Here is a 20,973-nt window from a genome sequence, read left to right as displayed (position 1 = left end):
AGGTTTGCCTGAAACCGCCAGTTTTTTGCCACCTGCCAAATGATTGTCTTCATTGTAATCATTATCAAGATGCCTATCATTCTAAAACATCATCAGCACAGTCATCATCATCATTATCTTCTGCTCCAAAACTCTGCCGCTTGTTTGTCACGTCTCCTGTGAATTAACAGCGAGATCAAAGCTGCCCAGTGAAAGCCCGAAAATTCCTCTGGGAGTCTGGGGAGAACATTTACCTTGGTGGGCACTTTGACAGCAAAGAGATACAGTCTCCATGTTGCCAGGACCTGGGGGGAGAGAACACATTCATTTTCTGTCACAGAGCAGGAAATGCAAAATGCAAATCGCAGCAAAAAATAGCACGGCATCAACACCCCATAAAGACAGCAAATCATCCACGAGTATCATCCGCACGGCTCGTAAGTCATTCTAAGCACTCTAGACATTAGCAAGCTAATGATGATAGCATGCGTGTGTGGAAGAAATATTACAGCGAGATAGGGAGTCACGTGACCGTCCGATTTATCCGGCTAAGTTGTGTTGATGGAACAAAGTGGCACTTATGCAACAGATGCCTCAATGCGTCAGCGAGGAAAACTAATGCTCAGATGAGGAGGAGGATAAAGAGGACAAAGAGGATGGGAAGAGTAAAAAAAAAAAAGAGAGGTGGGCTTTTGCCAAAAGAAAGACATTACCATTTAAAAGTGTCTTGGGTAAATTAAGAGAAGAAAAATCGTGAATATATTCACGTCTGCCTATGTAATTAATCTCATTCATAATTCAAAAATCCATAATTAGCATACCCCATGCATGCACCATGCATACCCATCCCTCCCCAGCTCCCACTCCACATCATGCCCACACTCTCCCTCTGCTCTTTTTCAGCTGGCTTTAAGATTCCACTCCTGACGTGTCCATAATTCCCTCCCTTGCACCCTGTCATTCCTGTGATTTCTCTCTTCATCTCCATGGAAATCTGTTCATCTTCCCCCCATACTCTTCCTTAATCCCTAATCCCTCCATCTCCCTGTGTGCCCACAGCGCCCTGTCTGCCTCCCTCCTGCCGGAACACCTCACCCCTGCTCCCTCCCCGTCCCATCTCACGACTCCCCTGTCTCCCTTTCCCCGGTTGAGTTTTTCTATTCTTTTTCTGCTCTGTCGCTTTCAATTCCTCAAGGCCTCTCTGCGCTGAATGGCTAATGGCGCCCCGCTGAGTGGCGGTGAGAGGAAGAAAGCAAGCAAAACATACAAAGAATGAGGAAGAGCGAGAGATAGACGAGGCAATAGAAGGACAGAGACACTGGATTAAATAAAGTCTTCACATTCCCCTCCTCTGTACTTCACCAACTTCCCAGCGGAATTAGCCTCGCAGATCAGCCCTGTTTCTTAACTACACAGATATCCATGGCAGGCTCCCACAGAGAGGAGACAGGAGGGGGAGAGCACTGAAAACAAGAGACTGGAAAGGAGAAGACAGAACGATACCCCCACCAAGGAAAAAAGGGAGCTTCGGAGAAAGATTGTTAGTCCAACCACAACTCCAAAGTTTGCAAACTCTGGCATATAAATCCAGGAACGAGTGTGTGTGTGTGTGTGTTATTTTCTCACACAGTGAGAAAATAAGACAGAATCATATTCTCCCTTCAAAAGCCTTTCAACCTGACAGAAGGTTCCGTCATGTAAACACAGGCATCAATAATGCAGGCGGCCGATTTCATCCTCTGATGCTGAACAAGGCCTCTTGCGTAGAGTTTCTCCTCTCTTGATATATCATTTACAGAGCAGTGAGGCATCATCAGAGAGACGATCAATACTCCATACAGTGATGCCGTGCCCGCTCGGGACGGGGTGTGTGCCGAGGCAGAGGGAAAATCCAGTGGATACTGTTCATCGTGTGCGGTGGAACAGATCAGGTTTGAGCCATTACAACAGGACGCAGCCGCCTGCTTTAAACTCGAAGGTGCCAAAACTTCAGACAGACACAGAGGTCACTTTCACATCTGGTGGCAAGATTGTTTTTATTTCCTAAATGCACTTGATTTAAATACCTGGAGTGAAGTCAATTGCACAGTATTCCACTGTTATTTAAGGGAATTGTATCATCAGTGTGTGCACAACAAAGTACATTCTCACCATCTCATTCACCAATATGTATGATTTAAAGTATTTGAAAACACAATCTATTTCAGTTACAGTGCCATTTTTTTTATCTAACACAGCATTAAATATTGTCTATATCAATTCGTTTAGCTATTATTTTCTAGAACGGTGTGTTTCATTGAACCATAGACTGTAAATGAAGATGGACAACATGACAGTGCTCAAAAGTGAATCAAAGTGTCTTCATCTTCCCCACATCTGACCTGCTGCTGTATAGGTCATAAACCATGCCTCCTCCATTATTTGGATGGGACAGGGGCCGAACTAAAAAGTCAAAGTACGTATCATATTTATTTTAAAACACCAAAGTATGTTCAAAACCGTTTTCAGGCATGTCCTGTAGAGTGTCTCCGGTGAATTGGAGACTCTTTCTTATTCATTCACTGTACATATTTTTCCTGTCTTAAGACTATTTATGTGAGTTTTATTTCATTCATATTTTTTCTTTATTATTTTATATTCCTTTCACTAAAGTATTGCAGGTTACTTATTACTTACTGAGGCTTATTTGTGACTGTTGCTGCTGTAAAACTGAAGATCTCCCCACTGTGGCAATAATCAAGGATTACCTTATCTTATCTGGGATGTTATAGGTTCAATTCTTGATAGTGGGAGGAAGTGGAGACACATCGTCCATCTTTATACACGGTCAATGAGTAGAACTCACTGGGTGGACAGTTTTCACAGTAGTGTTTATCGTCTCTTTAAGAAAGTATCAGACAGTCCTGGCTCAAGCTGTGCAAATAAATGAAACAGATAACACATCTATTGGTTTTTCTCAGGAAACAAGAAATAGTTTCCTACTGAAGCATCAAGGCTCAAGGATAAATTGGATGAATCAGAGCTGAAGTCAAGCCTCATGAGCCAGAACCAGAATATTTTACCCTAATGTGGACTTCTGGCCACCCCATTTCACCAGGGATCAATGGAAGACCCTAAAAGCCACAAGAGCAAATCGTTTCCCACCAAGGAACTCCTCTGAGATGAGATGGTCAACCTTCCTGACCTGGTAAGCCAAGGACACGGCAGGTGACGATCTCAAAGAGCGAAGAGGACGAACTGGAGGAAGGGAGGGACTGATACGGGAAGATGATGGGATGGCTGGGTGGCGGGGGGGGGGGGGGGGGGGGGGTAACAGAGGTGCCCTTGTTGTGATGGCGCAGTGTCACAAGCACAAGTTCAAAGAGCCAGCCAGCCAGCCAGCCCCTGAAGCAGACTGGGAGGGCAGGGTGGGAGTGTGTGTCATGCAGAGGGAGTGTGTGTGTACTACGTGCACTAAAACAACAAATGTTTCTCTCTAGATGTGTGTGTCTGCATGCGAACGCAGTCCAGAGGGCAGAGGGCGGGGGCTTATATTAATCATAAGCTGTCAGGGGCTGTGGGTCTTGCACTTCAAACGAGATGGTGCAAATCAAAGTGTGTCGCTGGGTCTTCTGTGTGTGTGTGTGTGTGCTTGCGTGCGTGTGCGTGTGTGTGCATGCGTGCGTGCGTGTGTGTTGCAGCATTGCCTCAGAGGGTACAAGCTGAGGATCAGTGCCAGATTTGGCTGCCCATGGTATTTTTGGCTCGCCCACAAGGGCATTTAAAAACATAAACACACACACACACAGCAAAATCTGAAACATTCCAATACAACATTTGTACATGTCGGGCATCCTGGTACAGCACACACACACATTGGGACTCCCATGCACATATAATGATGCACAATAGTTTTTTAAGCTGGCTTTGGACTACACTCTCACACGCACACAGTCAGCCACCATCAGCAAGTATGAAGCAAGTATACTCGGCATCATAAGAACACACCCCTGCCATCACTCGATGTGTCAGCTTACGTGCATGTGTGCGTATCTGTCTGTGTGTGTCTGTGTGTGGGGATGAGACAGAGGGTTTGAAAGCATAGATGCCCCAGGTCATGCTTTATAAGTGGACTTTAGAGTGGCCGAAACAGAGTCGCAGAGAGATGGAGCTACACGAGGGGAAAGACACGCAAAGCTAAAAAAAAAAAAAAAAAAAAGATTTTAGTTCCAGATTCTCTCATAAAATCCAACCAGTCCAATGCTCCTAAATCAAAGAGAAGGCAAGCAAGCACTCTGAGACCGAAAGGACCGCTAATAAAGAGAAGGGAGAGGAAGGGGAAAGAGTGATAATGGGATGGGGTCATAGGGTTGTGCTATCGATGGGAGTAAGAAATGAGTGTGGAGATGTAGAGGAAGAGTGGAGGGGAGTGGGTGAATTGGCTGAGAGGATAAAAAAAAAAAAAATAAAAATAAAAAAATAGGGTGAGGGGAAAATATCAAATGCGAGCACATGTGAGAATGTGGGATGAGACAGAGACGAACAGCAGGGGTGGGAGAGGCCAAGTGGCGAGGCGAGCGGGAGAAACAGAGAGGCGGGGTGATGCAGGGAGATGAGAAGAGAGAGAGAGAGAGACAGAGGCAAGGAGAGAAAGGAAATGAGTAGGATGAAAAGATAAAACAGACGGAGACACTCTGAGTGGCCTTTGAAAACACTCATTCACACTTTGTCTGCAACTCACAAGGAAAAAAAAAGAGAAGGTCAGCCGTCACATTTCATAGTGCCTCCGCCATAGGCTACCAACATGTGTTATGATAATCAAAGGAAAGCAGAGTCCTAATTACAGCGCAGAGCTCTCACCACGCGCCATCAAATGGTAAATCCTGGATACTTGCAGAGAAAATGACTCCACGGCGATTTCTCTCGGAGGGAGAACCCATGAATAGAAAACTGTGGATGATGCAGCGGTAATGTTCTCCATTATGCAAGCATATTACAAACACAACAAAAAAATGTGAAGTGTTGTTGGGAGACTGAGAGAATACAAGGTTGTGCCGCTAGCACGGAGTCGTCTCTGCTTTGCTGCTTTGTGCTGTGCTTTCTTTCACAGTTCGATGCATAGTCTGAGTCTCCCTGCAACAAAAGTGTCATCTCAGCCGGAAGCAATGTTTCACCGTTTCACCACTTAAAATGTTTAGGTTGATTATGTAATCCAGCGAGTGTCTCTTGCTGTCGGACTTCGTTTGCCGCAATACATTTGTTTTTTGCAGCTTGAAGGATAATTTGTTCAAAACTGGATTCAGCTTTGGCTCAGATTTAGCCTCAGTGGTCATCTAGTCACCGTCCTGCAGGATTGGTCCACATGCAAACCACTAGAAAACTTTTGCAATGTAAAGATGGTGATAATGCATCCTTCCACCAAGGTTTGTGGTGATCCTTCCAAAGTTGTTGAGTGATCTAGCAAACACACAAACCCACCAACAATCTAGAATGGCACACAGTTGAGTGCACATCACAGCTCCTCCATTCCCTTCACTGGCTACTAGTGGCTGCCCGCATCCGTTTAAAAAAATGTGTACTTGCGCACCGTGCTGTGAACGGATCAGGTCCAGTCTACATCCAGGACATGGGCCAACGTTACACTCCAGTCTGTTCACTCCATTCTGCCTCGGCCAATCGGCTTGTTGCTCCCTCACTGCGAGCTAAACACTCATCAAAATCACGATGGTTTGCTGTCCTGGTTCCTAAATGGTGGAATGAGCAATGTCAATGGCTCATTCCACCATTTAGGAACCAGGACAGCAGAAAGTTTAAACATCTTCCACCTCAAACTAAAAACAAACCTCTTCCGACTATACCTTGAATAAAATAATTTGGAAACTAAAAATTTAGTAGCACTGAAATAGCACTTACTTATAGCACTTTGTAGTTTTGCTTTATTTTTGAAGAAATTGTACTTTCTTAATTCTTCTTGTTCTGGGTTTGTACCTTCGGGGTTGAATGCACTTATTGTAAGTCGCTTTGGATAAAAGCGTCAGCTAAATGAAATGTAATGTAAACCTCTTCGCAAAGGCCAAGCCGCACCTGATTTCTAACACTAATAGATTTTTGTTTTCTTCCACAAAGTGACATGGAAATCTATTCAACAGTTCCATACAAATCTTGCTTACAAACAAACAAACATCCTCCTTAGCGGAGCAAAACAATCCCAGGCTTGGATATAGACTGGGTCCTTGGCCTGGGAGTCAACACCATTCTTCGTCCACAAATCACTTCTACCTGGATTCATTGAGAAGCGATGATGATGATGATGATGAAGTCATAGACGCCAATAAAAGAGTCTTTGGAAATCTTCCCGTCTGTCTGCTCTGAAAAAGACGCGTTGCTTGGCAGCTGCTCTGCTCTCTGCACCAACACACTGAAGAGGTTCAGTCAGCTCTCTGGTGTCAGAAAATGTATCAATCAGATTAAGTGAGATGAGGGAATGATAAAACAGCGAGCAAGTGAATTACAATATATACATTGATTCAATGGTTACAAACTTATTAAGATTAATACTGTAAGAATTACAAAGGGTTGAATTTGACCTTGGTGTCAATGGAATCCTTGTCCATTTTAGTTAAAGTTAACTTTAACTAAAATTGTCTGTATCACAGACTGTATATGGGAATGTCTGCTTCTGGAAAGTGAAGCCAAACCCCCTTCATAGCCATCGAGGGGCTGGCTGCAATAAAGGCCATAAACCACGCCTTTTCCTCCATGTTTAACCGAACTAAAAAGTCAAAATACCTTTTTCTCAAAAATGGCTTCTCCCACCTTTGGTAGTTTTTAATCACATTTTTGTATGTTCAAGTGTTGATATTAAGTTTGGATTAATTTTGATTCTATAAAAACAGGTTTTAGGCTGACAGATACAAAATATATAAAAAAGGTATTTTATTATTATTTTTTACAGACAGATTGAGGGATGTTTTGATTCTCCTGTCTGGTGTCCAACTACATTTAGAATATTAGGGTTGCTGCTGCGCATAAGCGTAACAGTCCAATTTCAATTCAATTTACTTAACTTCACCAGGATAATCCATATTTTTCACAGAGCCCAGGGAACATGAATCGAGTAACTCACAAAACTAAAGCAAATATTCGAGAAAAATTGAGAACTGAATTGTTGATCATCTCACCACCATTCAGGTGTGTGAGCTCTTTTTGGGTCATCCAACAAAAGAACACAACTTTTAGGGCGTTTTCCTACATGGAGGTACAATGAGCCAAACCCAGGTTCAGGTCTTTGTTCCGACATGTGTTCTCTTGAATTTGCTACATTTCTAAGTGCATTAAAAAAGAAGTCTTTCCATTTGAATTGTGAAAATGAAGGAAGTGCATCACTTTGTTGATCGAGGTTTTACCAACAGCTTAATGAACGACCTCGTCATGAAACATTATCAGAGGCTACAAGCAATTCAACTATCCACTTTTTTTTCTTCTTCTATTGTTGAATGCTGACTTCTTGCAAACGGTTCAAAAGTCTGAACTATCTGCAGTTTGAAAACACTTATTGAAACTGTGAAACTATTTCAGTTAGATCCTGACTGAAACTGAGACCGTCTTTATGGTCTGTCAGCCCTGACCATGGTCTGAGGCCCCTTTCACACAAGTTACTTTACCAAACTGAAAAGTCTGACATTTCCCACAATGGAACAAGTAACTAATATCTTCATGAGAGCCTCCCAGCTGGTCCTTAAACCTCTGTTTATAGAGACGGATTGGAAACCTCCTTCTCCCAATCCACTGAACATATTATACATCTGTACAAATCCATTTACCAGCAGTGAGTCACCTCCGTGTCGGGACAAATAACCTAACCACAAGTCAGACAGTGATGTAGTTTAGACTAGACAGAGCACTGAAGAACAAACACAATTTAACAACACAAAGACTGATACAAATTCAATAACATAAGAAAGACACAGAGGTCCAGAGAGAAGATTAATTCATGAGGATGAGGTTAAAAAACAACCAGGCAGGAAAGAAATATAGAAGCTTGAAAACAAAAAGGTAGACATGAAAAAATGACAAGTGCAGAGAAATTAAACGAACAAAAAAGACAACTCCGTAAAGGGGAATTAGATGTTGAATATTAAAGAAATGAATCCCAAAGAAAGATATTGAAGATTCAATACAATGGTGACCACAAACAAGTCAGACACTACTGGATATTCCTTCAGACCGAAAATAGTCTGTTATCAAATTGAATTTTCCAATCTATGAATTTTATTTACAGTATTTGTATATACCCATAGGTACAGATAAAGCAGATTTCTGAGAAGAAAACAAAAGACTGTACAGAGTAGATAGAAGCAGCAGCAGTGTCGTAGTAATAAGAAAGAAGAAGAGAATGTTAGATATAATATTAACTATTGACTTTTATGCATGGATTCATTTCTGTGGAGCAAAGCCAATAGAAAGGGACTGCTGACCATAAATCATCATTATATATATATATATATTACTTACACCAACTTCCTAAATATCCTCCGCGCTGTAACCACCCCCCAGACCGACACGTACACACACACGACCACAGCCACAAATCTTTAAAAATTAATGGCCCTAAACATGACCTCAAACCTCAGTCCCGCTGGAGTTCTCACGAGCGGGACCTCTGCAGAAACTAAGTGGAAACAAGCGAGTGCCCAAGTGTGCTCTGGACACTGTCACACAGCGGCAAGTCTCAGCAAGTAATAGGCCCCTTCATTAGGTAGAAGGCGAAGGAAGTCAACAAAGGAGAAAACGGATCGGCCGATCAGGATAAATAAGTGGCGGAAGAGCCTAATCGCTAACTAGGGCATCACACCACATCAGCCCCCCCCCCCCCCACACACACACACACACCCTGTCTATTCCCTTTCCTCTAGTGGGATGCCCTCCCCTCTTCTGCCAACACCCCCCCCCCCCCCCCCCCCCGGTACCCCACCAACACCATCGCCCCCTGTCTCCGTCTTTGAAGATTTGTTTCCTGACTTGGCTCTAATCTTCAGATGGGCTGATCTAATAACGGCCGGAAGTGTGTGTATGTGAGTAAGTTTTGATGCACTGAACCATGTGTTTCTGAGTAGATGCCCCCTGCACATGACAAACTGCATGTGTGTGTGTGTGTGTGTGTGTTTGTGCACACCCATGAGAGAAACATGCATGTTGATGCTCTCCAGCGCATTGCCCTGGGTGGCGTTTGGATGTCATGCTGAGCCCTCCCTGGGTCTGTCTGAGATGGGTCGTGGAGGGAGACAACGCAGCATGTGTGTGTGCTTGCTTGCGTGTGCTTGTGTGTTGCAGCATGATGGCTGGTACATTCAACACAGACAGACAAGCAGTGTCTCCAGGGGAAAAAACGGGGGAAACAAAGAAAGAGCAAGATGTAGAACAAAGACTTCCGTAGATGGCGCAGTAACGGGGAACGCATTTTTTCATATCAGGGGCCACAATTTACCAGGAGGGGCCAATTAAATGTCAAACATCAATGCATAATACTTAATTCACAGTGCTGAACATTCCTTGTTTACTGTTAGATGTATAGCTTTGAGCAAGGCCACAGATCATTGAATATATTCTGAAAGTTATCCCTCGTTTCAGAACGTGAATATTGTGTACTTCAAGAAAGCTTAGAAAATAAAAATTATTAACAAAGCATCAGCATTATTGTTAGAAAATGACAAGTTTAATAAAAAAAAAGTATAAAAAGACCAGCGACGGGACGGGGGCACTTCAGGGCCCAATCGGCTTTCAGCGGATATATGCCCCCGAGCAGTAAATATAAAACTCTTCTTTCAGCAAACTTAAAGCAGTGGAAAAGAAATGAAAGCTATAATCCTGCACTGATTCGACCTGCTAAATCTACTCCAGCCGTGAAGGGGGGAGATCCACATGAAAGGGAGGATAAAGGTAAGAGAACGCCACGCCTTCGGGCTTGGAAAAATTATTTTCACTATTAAACTTCAGCTTCGCATTAGGGAGCAATGCTCAAAACACATCCTCCAACTGCCATGTATGACATTTTAAAGCATGTGAATATGTTGTGCACAATGCCCAGAGAGACTGAAACAAACAGTCCATTTACAAACTCTCGTCTGTTCACCATTCATACATCCAAGCAAATTTATCCATTAGGGTGAAAAGATTGCCTTTTAGAGGGGGAGGACCTTGACAACGTGCAAGAATGAATGCCTACATCCATCTCTCTTCTTCTCTTCCTCCTCTCTCTCCCTCGCTCTCCCTTTCTTTGAAAGAATTCAGAGCTGTGGAAGACGCAGCAGCCAAGGCCCATTTGGATAGTAAAAAAAAAAAAACTCTCATAAGGCAGAGACCTAATTGAATTGCCTCTGATGGAAAGAGGAGCTCAATAACCTTTTACAGGTTTGAGTAAAGATGGAGGGAAGGGCACAAAAGGGAAGAGACGGAGGAAAAGTGAATGACGGGTGGCTGGTGTGCATGGGGGAGGAGGTGGAGGAGGGTGGTGACGGGGAGGAGAATAATCGAGATGGACAGATAAGGAGGGGAGGGAGAGAGGACACAAAGAGAGGGGACGACAAAAATAGAGGGGACGTGCGGTAATGATGGAGATAGATGGAAGAAGGGGGGAGATGGGGGGAGAAAGAATAGCGGAGAACTGCAGAGAAGTGCAGATTAATAGTTTTGATCCGCTTATCAGCTGGTCCTTTTTTTTGGTGTGTGTCTTCAGAGGAGGAAATGAGCTGGCTCTGGTGCACGGCAAGAGCGTGCACGACTCTCTGATCAGTCACCAATGTGGTTGACTAATTGACAATTTCCCAATAACAGCGGTGGCGTTGGCTTGCACACGCTCCTGGAAAACATCGCAGGCTGCCCACACACCCTCTGGCATGTACGCACACACACACACGCACAAACACACACACACACACGCTGAGAAATAAATAAATAAAGGATTGCTCTGCATGTAAGGGTAACACACACACACACCCTCTTGCCTGGGGCATTAAGGCCACCCTGCCACATCTAATAAACTCTGAGGATGGACTCAGTAGGCCATGGCATGGTGTCCACTTCACTCTGCTTAGGCAGCATCTGCCTCAAACCTGATTCTCCAACGCGTCTGCTGTCTCAGGATGTGTAATCTGTGACTTCTCGTGCCTCTTCCAATCTGTCGCAATTAACTTCCATCGATTTACATTTTGTCCGTTAACGAGCCGGCGCCGCTCTGTTCCATATTCAACACACCTCGCCCATTAAGACGATCCCTCTTAACTACAAGAATATCCCTTTCAGGTCGGCCCGGTGTGGCGGCGGAGTGGGGGGGTGGGGGGGGGGGGGGGGGTTGGGGGTGGCTAGGCGTGGTGTGAGGGTGTTGCTCGGCATCGCTCACCAGGATCCTGTCCTCGGATTTGCCGCTCCTGGTGTCCTGCTTGATGGCTCGGACGAACTTGGCGGATTGCTTGTCCAGCACCTTCTTGATGCTTTCTGGAGGGAGGAGCAGAAAAAAAAAGAAGAAGAGGGGGGGAAAAAAGGAGAGCTCATTATATTATGTAAACACATAACATCAGGAAAAGTGCTGCCCTGATATGCACTCAGATGCACGGTAGAAAGCTTTTAAAAGGGGGCATGAAAAGAGAAAGCACAGTAAATGAGTAGCGACACGTAAGAGATGGAGCAAGTTTATCTACTCATACAAACTGTGTTACCCGTCTACAACTCACCGAAAACAACATTGGAGCTATTTAATGACAACTGTGAAAAGAGACTGCCAGCAAATATTAGCTAATAAGACACAAGAGGTGACCCAGTGCAACAGTAAAAGTGGAAACACTGAATGTGACTGCAGCGAACACAGTTTTTATTGTGCATCATTCCCCGACTAAAGCATCTGCTCCAAGACTCATCCAGCGTACCCTTGATACATGAAAATATTGGATAAATATGAATTAGGGTTTCACCAATTCAAACATCTTTCTTGCGATACAGATTTTCACTCATTAATATCCAGACTTCATCTATATACCAGTGATGCTCTTGAGGGTCCTGGGCGGAGCTGGAGTCAGATGGTGGGGTACACCCTGGACCGGGCCAGCGTAGGGACAAATAACCATTCTGACCTATGCGGTCAATTTAGAGTTTTCATTTAACCCTAACACAAAACCATTTGTCTTTGCACTGCGGGCAGAAGGAACAGAACCCGAAGAGAACCCATGCAGGACATGAGGAGAACATGCACACTCCACAGAGAAAGGCCCCACCTGAACCTGGGAATCAAGCCTTCTTGCTGGGAGGCAACAGTCTTAACCACCACACTGCCCTCAAATAAATCTCTCTTCTGACAAAGAAGCTTCCCAATGACCTAATTTCCTGCAGACCTAAAATCTCTTTCCCAAACTAATGCCGCACTATGAGGAAATTACTGGAATCATTTATAAACTTGCAGTCAGTAGCCGAGCGCCTCCACCAAGGCAGTTCAAATAAAGCTGCACCAAACACCGAACTCTGCCTTACTTCTTGAAATAGTCACTGACATTTTGAAAAATCTAACAAGTGAGAAAGAAAACTCTGGATCCACCCCTATAATTGAATCTGCTCCAGAGGTCGATGGGTTCTTCCTTGGCCTACACCCCATCCTACCACCAACTTTCAGTGGCATATGTTCAGGAGGTTTTTCATAATCCTACTTACAGAGAGAGGCACAAACAAACAAACAGCTATGAAAACATAACCGTAACCTTGGTGAAGGTAATAAGGCAACATAAGACCAAGGATCAGCTGCTGTGACAGCAGACACAATTCATTTAATATTGACAAAGATAACTTGGATATGTTTTACAGTTAAGCATGGAAATGTATTAGAGCAGCATATTAATCAGCAATCTCCATCAACATCACCAAAGCACATAGAGATCACCTTGACAATTTATTCTCGACCTCGACAACAGCAGCAGATGAAATAATATCCATCAAGATCTAAGAATTATTCCTTCTGGAGCTTTGAACAGAATCTTCATCATCTGATTGATGATCAAGATTGAAGTGTCAAACTCCACGGTTTCCAAGCCTTCTAAAGTGACCGAAATAACTCACAATATGTAATACTATAACAATAATAATTAAAAACCTGAATAAGGTCACAACTAAAAGTGATCAAAGACTCAAACAATAATCAAGCATAAAAGTATATTTTAAGGAGATCCTGTAATTCTCAATATCTGCTGACATATTTGCTGTTTAAGTACTTTTTAACCAAAGATGCCAGAACTGATCTTCAGTGCAGTGGGAGACCGTAGAGTAACTGCTAAAGTGCTATCAATAGGATAGGAATACGATGGTTAGTCACAGACCTGGTCAAACGTGAGAAAGTGGACCTTGAGATCGGATTGTTTTGTCGACCGAGAGCAGAGTTCATCCCTCCAGTAGAGCTACAGAGACTTAAAGGAATCAATACCAAGGAGATGAAGCACTGTGGTGTGTTCTTTAAATTTGTCATCCACATGTACACTGTGCTACTACCATGACCTTCATTAGTAAAGTAAGCTCTACATCACAGAGAATATAGGCCTCGTCGACAATAGAGTGGATATTTTACTCTCAATTTTGTCTTCATTTTACAAATTATTTCCTTTAGACAGGAACAAAAAACAACTACAAAACTATCGCGCAAACAAGCATGCCAGGCCAGTAGGTGGCAATAAAGTCTACATCACTGGTCCATCAAATACCAGAGAAAAACATTGCGAGTATGCAAAGGGAACTTTGTGATATCGGGCGAGGTGAGGTTTGTGAATGCCATTAATGCGGTAAAGTCACACTAAATTTAGCTGTAAACTTGTAATTAGACCTAGCAGTGCTAACCTAGCGTAGAGATACTGGTACATTGATGTTGACGTTTCTGGCACATCCTCATCACACAACGTAACAGTGGACATGTGTGAAATCAGCTGAGACTTCTTTGTTTCCAAAACACTCCAATTATATGGACACAATAAAAATGTTATCTGCAATGTGGAAGGTGTCGGTAAAAATTAGCATTTTAGTGATTTAAAGCAGCTAGGGTGCTGATGAGAGGCCAAAACACAGTGAAAACTCTGTTCAGCTGAATATCATGCAATATAATGAATTTGTTTGGACAGTGTGTAAGGCATCAAATATTTAGGACACCAGCAGGTGACGATTTTTCAACAGACACACAGAAGTAACTCTGGTGTCCTGGGGCTTTTGTTTGTTTGTTTGAGATTCTGTTCCGTTTGAATGAAGCCGTGAATCAGAAGCTGTGCCCACACCAATGTAATGTCTCCATGTTGGAGCTGATGATGCTGTCAGCGTCTTAGGAGAGAGACCGGTTAACTACTCCTTACATCAGCCACACAGGGGGGAACATTCACAGAGACAGCTCCAAAGACACAGAGACGAGGACAGGCAGACGCACATACATACACACACACACAACCTCTAACTGAATAGGACTCATAACTGGGCTATTTTTAGCCTCAGAGAAAGAAGAAAAAAAACAGCCTAGCTCATCTCGAAAGGAGCAAAACCCAAGATCCAGAGATGCAGTCTATGGGGGCCTCTGCTCCATCACGCCAGGCGACCCTGTTGAAGCTCACTGAACCGTACAAGAGGCCTCCTCCATTTACATCTCCTCCATAACAATACGACCTGCTATTCACAGACACAACGTCCCCCTATACCTCCCTGACCGCAAACATGTGCCCGCGAGCTGTGTGCGATATTTCACAGTCCCGAGCGGGGGCCACCCGTACTACATATGCGCTCGTGGAGCCCACCAGATGGAGATACAGTGAGTCACGACGCTCCATTGTGTCAGTCGCACAACTCTCCCACTGCTGCACACTCATGTTTCTCACTTTCCACATCCTGCGGCCACAACCTTGCAGTCGGCTCTCACACTTGAGTGAGAAGCACCAGATGCAGGGGAGGCCGAGGCAGGGATGGTACTAAGGTGGTGCTGGGGGCGGGGGGGGGGGGGGGGGGGGGGGATGATCACCAATCGGAGGGATCAGCCGAAGATGCACAGAGAGTTACTGACGTTAAGCTGGGCAAGATCCAATCGCTTAAACCTTTTAACACACTGAAGCCCCCCCAAAAGGGCCGGTGCTGTGACCTCGGCATCTGCTCCCAAGGGGGTGTGAGAGAGGCAGGAGGTGTGGGTGGAGGGAAGAGGAAGCACCACGATGGATAAGTCCCTTTTCTTTCTGCTCATCCTCGGTTCCCTCTCATGTCCCAACGACCTCTTGACACCGAGATGGATCTGTGCACTCAATCCCCCCCATACCACCCCCATGGAACACCACCTCCCCCCTTTTTACCCTTCCCGGGGCAGGTGTGTTAATGGCCTTATGCCGCCTGGCTCTTATCACCAGGCCAGACAGAAGGGGCTTGACCAGGTTGAGCTGGTAAACAGCGGGATTTAACTCGCCGCGTCAGGGTAATTAGCCGTGAGTGGAAGACACAACTTCTTAAACACCTTAACATCCAAACATGTTGGTGTCAGTGAGTGCGTGTGCGTGTGCGTGCGTGTGCTCGTCTTTGCTACCTCTTTAAGACCGTTTCTGGCATAAACACTGAGATTACCTGGACCAGTAGACCTCCTCCACTGTCCTAATGTCTCTGTAGCTGTGTGTGTGGGGGGGGGGGGGGTCCGGGTGTCACATTGTGGGGACCTGAATCTGTTGTCTTTTATGTGGGGACAAACATCTTTAAGGTGTAGACATGCTTTAAGGATAGGTCAAGCTCAGGTTTAGGTTAGTTTTAAGTTCAGGTTAAGTTAAGGGTTTAGGAGGCAAGTCAAAACTAAGTAAGTCCAGAGGGTATCAATGTAACGTCCTCTGAGGTCAGTGTATGCGTGTGTTTGTGTGTGTGTGTGTGTGTGTGTGTCCAATATAGAGCACAGAGAGGCTCAGCTGAACGCATGCTGCCTCGCTGCACGCAAAGCGCTCCCAGTCGCACGATAACTCCCACGCACACACGCGCACGAGGAGAAGAGAGGGAGAGAGAGAGATGAAAACTCCTCGGTGAACGCGCACCAGAGCTGCACAAGTGTAAACTCTCCAGAAACACAGACAGCGTACAGACCCGGGACATCGCTGCAGGACCCGTGTGCTCCACACACTTCCCCTGCGCATCATCGTGTCACAGACTCTGGAGTTCAGCCTGTGGACACGTTTCCTGCATGTTTCTAAAACGGTCAAAGGCTTGGTGAGAGTTAAAGAGCAGAGGGGACAAACTAACCGAGCGCGTCTTCTCCCGTCCTGTCAGGAAACTACGCACAGAAAGATCCAGACACACTTTCTCCCCCCCCCCCCACCCCACCAGAAGAAGTCACCTCCAGTCCGGGCTCACCTGTCATTTCCCGGCTGACGCTGACGAAGCCCGCCGATGAGATCTCCTTCGCGGCCATGGTGCGCTCCTCCCGCCGGTCCAGCCCCTTCTCCGTCTGTTCCTCTCCGGTGTCCCCTGCTCGCTAATGTCCACGCAGACCTTTTCACTTGTCTCCGTCTTTGTCCCGACCTCCGTTCGTGCAGGTGCTCCGGCCGCAGCAACAGCCTGTACGGAGCTGTGTGTGGTGCGCACTGACAAGAGCAGAGGGGAGTCTCTCTCTCTCTCTGAGTTCTTCACTGAGCCACATGAGAGAGAGAGGGAGGGAGTGAGAGAGAGAGGGAGGTAGAGAGAGATAGAGAGGGGGGGGGGGGGGAGGTAGAGTTTATAGGAAGAGTTAGAGACCGTGTTCATTGGACCTCATTTGCGATCAGTGTGTCTGGTTGAGCACATGACAGGGGCTGACATTGAAAAGGAGTAAGGGCTGGGGCCCATGACCCAGAAGGTGTCCAATTGCCACATGTCCGGTACCTTGCAGTCATTTTCTGATTATTGGCCTGGATTAGCATGGAAACAAATTGTGACATGGTTTATAGTTTAAGTGATTATTTTCAACTTGGAAATACATTTTAATCTGGAGCTCGAAATGTCAGGTAAAAAGTGAAAAATTTCACTCACAGTTTTGCGAAGTCTCAAAGTGAGTTGTGAGTCAAAATCCGATAGACACTGAATCGTGTTGCTGAGATAAATGATCGTGTGAAACGAAGATGTGAGGTATTTATTTTTGCTCGACTTCAACAACAATAATCACAATATATGCAGACTTTTTGGGCAATTTATAATATCAACTACAGACTGTGAAGTGTGAATCAAATGTAATCAATGAGAAAATGTTGAACTGGCACAGTACTCTTAGCCTAATTGGGCTTCTTAAACAAAATTAGAATTTTGAAATTTGATTTAATTGCATAATTTTTGAAATTTTACAATATTTTTTTAGCTTTTTAATGTTTAATGTTTTAATACATAAGTAACTTAGCACAGCAGTGCTACAGTAATTGCTGCTTATTTAAATAAAGTGAGCACACAATAGCAAAACTCTCCTTTTCTTTAGCTTAACAAGGCTTTTTTATGGTAGCTACCCTTTACTGAAGCAAGCGAAGAGCGAGCAGTAGCTGCTGCGGCTAGCTGCTTTATTCAGCGTATCCTCTTCAGGGCTTTGACTCTGAAGATATTCTCAGTGAAAGCCACAGCTCTGTGTCAAAAACATGCAGAGGCGGTAAAGCTCTTTATTATTAATTCATTGATTTACTTCTCCTCTGCCTATTTGATAATGATTTCAGACGCTGCCAGAGGCTTTTCGGTTCCTGTAGCCAGACGTGTAGACATGCGATACAGGAAGAGCATTTTGGAATGAAAATGAACTCCCATAACATTATTAATATTAAAATAAGAACTGTGAAACAAATTAATTTATGTATTGGATTCAAAAAATGTTTTATCTTAGCTCACATGGTCCTCCGTCTCTTAAATTTGACTTATTAGGGCAATGTGTGAACTCTGTGAGGCTCTTTTTTACCTGTATAATCTTTATGTCACTGAAATCAGAATTGCTTTTTCAATAGCGTCCTGGTGAAAATGGACAGCATAACAATGAGGTTAGGATAAAAAAACATAAGACATAACAGGAAATTAGGAACAAACTTAAATGCCATCACAGAATAACAAATCCCTTTTTTGAAATTATAAAGCAACTAAAAATCACTTATAGACACAACTTCAATGGGCTGTCAAAAACCATAAGAGTATGACCAGTGAAGGTTAGTTGGCTATATCAAGATTTTAAAATACCTCCAAAATATCAGCTGCCACTGGAGAAGCTTTACTGGAAAGGACAAAAGACAAAAAGCTCCTGTTTGAAGCAGTGGGTCTAATCACTGAGTGGAGGTCAGACTTCCTCCCTTTAAATTTCCTTCAGGACTACAGTCTGAACACAAGGGCCATAGATCCTTCTGTCAGACGGGCAGAAGGTGAATATTTCTCGTCTTACTGATCATGAATATATCCAGGTTTGGATCATTGAAAAGGTTTTAATAACCACATACGTTGTGTTCTCCCCCCATCGTGGGAGGAATAAGTGAGTTTTGACCTCCACAGTGTTTAAACTATAGATCTTCAAAGAAAAGTAATGGTTTTATTATGTCTTCCGCAGAAAATTGATTCTGTGCTGTTGATAGATGTGTTTTCATGGCTGTACTTCTTTAATGATGTGAGGGACATTGGAGGAGCCGAGCCATATTTCCAACTGTTCAATTCAGTGGCTTTCTCCTCTGAGTCGCGGGTTCGCCACACACGGCTGCGGTATGATTTGGGTATGGAGAGCTGGGGGGGGGGGGGGCAGGTCTAAGCTCAAGCTGTGAGTAACAATGATGTATGATGCACCCACTCGTCTGAATGGCTGCTACTTGTCAATGTCATCGCTTGTGCAGCAGAGTTAAGCTGTTTTTCATAGATGCAGCCAAAATTAGACTGTGTAATTTTAACTCTTCTAGTCCCGCCACTGCTTAATGTGACAAATGTGCTCGTGGAGACACATAATGAATGGGTTGTGGGGGACACAGCTGTCTCTGGTGTCATTTCCAAAAACTGGAGGTCCCCTGGTGGGACCCCGAAGCCACAGGACCAAAGTCTGCAGTCTGTTGTACGGCCTAGAACAAAAGTGCAGTCCTCTAAATGCATGCATGCGTCTGTGTATATTTGCCCATGTGTACACGAGAGCTTTGTGTCTATGTCTCAGTTTCTTCACCCTGATGAAAGAAGGCTCAGTGGGGGGGCCTTATTCCAGTAAGATTGCGGGGTGGGGGCGGAATGGGTAGGGCCAGGATAAGAGGTTTATAGACTGGGAGACTTCAGCCGTCTCCAGTTTCCATGGGGTTAATAACTTCAACACTGTTCAAAGACGCACTTGAAAGGACGGCCCATTACTTATTCATCAATGCAGCATCTCATAGATATGAGTCGAGATAACGCCCTCGATACTCGTCTGTCTAGGTGCTGTTGGTGCACAAATCTGCTTACATAAAACAACGGTGCAATAAATTGCGGTTTTACACAAGGTGCTGCTGCTCAATTTAAAGCAGATCAAGCTCGTGCAAAAAAAAAGGAAACTCATTCAGTGAAAATCTGCTTGTGCTCCCTCTTCTGCACACTTGTGATAATCATTTGGCAGACAATAACTGCACAAGACAACACAGCATCTGTGCATAAGAGAGGTGAGACAATCCACACATCAGAGAAGAGGGAGAGAAGAGGAGGGGGGACAGGGTATAATAAACTGGCAACCACATCCAGCCTGTAACAGCCAGCGGATATAATAGAGTGTTAGAAGCTGCTGCCTCACTGTTCTGCCTGATGTCAGTGATAACTCAAGATGAGGCTTCAAAGCAGGTCGGTGGATTTGTTCCCAATATTCACCTCAGGCTGGTTTATTCTCCTCTGGGTCAACGTGCTTGTGTAGATGAACACACGTCCCACAGGCTGAGCAACAGTGCTGTGATACACTGCCCTCATCTGGTTGAACAGGGTAAACATCCATCCATGGACAGTTTATTATTCTTGTAAACAGAAGTTTGTTTTTCTGCAGTGACATATTCTGAGCTGCATTAATATGGATGGATGTGACTCTGTTGCTGTTGATCACTTAAGTTGTATCAATATGTACTTGGGTGGTAGAAAATGAACTGCTTCTACCCCTTTACTATAAATAATACAACAAGGTAAAATAATATCTTTAAAACCCACACAATCCAACTTCCACATATGTAAAATGACAAAAGTATCATAATTCTTTCTGCAGAAAAAAGTTTCTCATGACATTTTACATCATTACTGTTACATATTTATGTGGTTTAAATGTTTTCAAGTGGTTTAAACCATTTTTTAAAGTAATGGTCTTCTGTGTTTCTATTGACAAATATACATACATACATACATACATACATACATACATACATACATAGTTTTGGCTAAACTGATCTGAGAGATTTGTCAGAAATTTAATACAAAATAATTCAACTGATGTCAGCACTAGTGTGTAATCTTTTAAATTGTAAGAATTGTTGTTTTCATTACATTACATTCATTTAGCTGACACTTTTATCCAAAGCGACTTACAATATGTGTATTCAATCACGAGGGTACAAACCCAGAACAACAAGCATACACAAAGTAAAATTCCTACAAAAAAGCAAAACTACAAAGCTCTATAAGTAATTACCATTTGAGTGCCCTCATTACCCTAGAATTGGCCCTGCATATTAAACTACTTTTTATTTACATCGGGAGATGTTTTTTTACAGTAGTCCAAACTGGACAAACTAAACATCTTTTAAGGATTTATGATAATTGAAGGCTACCACAGGTTCTCTGTCATGTTTGGAAGGAGAGGGTGAGGTGAGTGGTATTCTGCAACATGCAACTTCACCACTAGATGTCACTGAATTCTACACACTGAACCTTTAAGTGCAATAACACAGTAAATGTAAACCGTTTTAAATCGTTAGTTCCTTTGTTGCTATCATCAGCAACAAAGGAAGTGGAAAATCCCTTTAACACCGAAAATGGATAAGAGCATGAGCCGAACTCTTTGGACCTTCATTTCAT

General features: G+C 43.9%; 1 protein-coding gene across 1 annotated transcript in view; it reads right to left on the bottom strand.

Moving 5' to 3' along the window:
* carmil3 (capping protein regulator and myosin 1 linker 3) overlaps positions 1 to 16,393 on the bottom strand; it is a 90,617-nt gene extending 74,224 nt beyond the window's left edge. The window contains exons 1-3 of the mRNA XM_053438375.1: positions 16,336 to 16,393; positions 11,357 to 11,451; positions 234 to 284 (exon numbers count right to left, since the gene is read on the bottom strand). Of these exons, the coding sequence (XP_053294350.1) occupies positions 234 to 284; positions 11,357 to 11,451; positions 16,336 to 16,393 (204 nt within the window). The remainder of the gene's footprint in view (positions 1 to 233; positions 285 to 11,356; positions 11,452 to 16,335) is intronic.
* Between the last annotated feature and the right edge of the window lie 4,580 nt (positions 16,394 to 20,973).

This window comes from Pleuronectes platessa, chromosome 13, assembly GCF_947347685.1.
Source record: "Pleuronectes platessa chromosome 13, fPlePla1.1, whole genome shotgun sequence".
Lineage (NCBI taxonomy): Eukaryota > Metazoa > Chordata > Actinopteri > Pleuronectiformes > Pleuronectidae > Pleuronectes > Pleuronectes platessa.
This window is presented reverse-complemented; position numbering and strand designations above follow the sequence as displayed.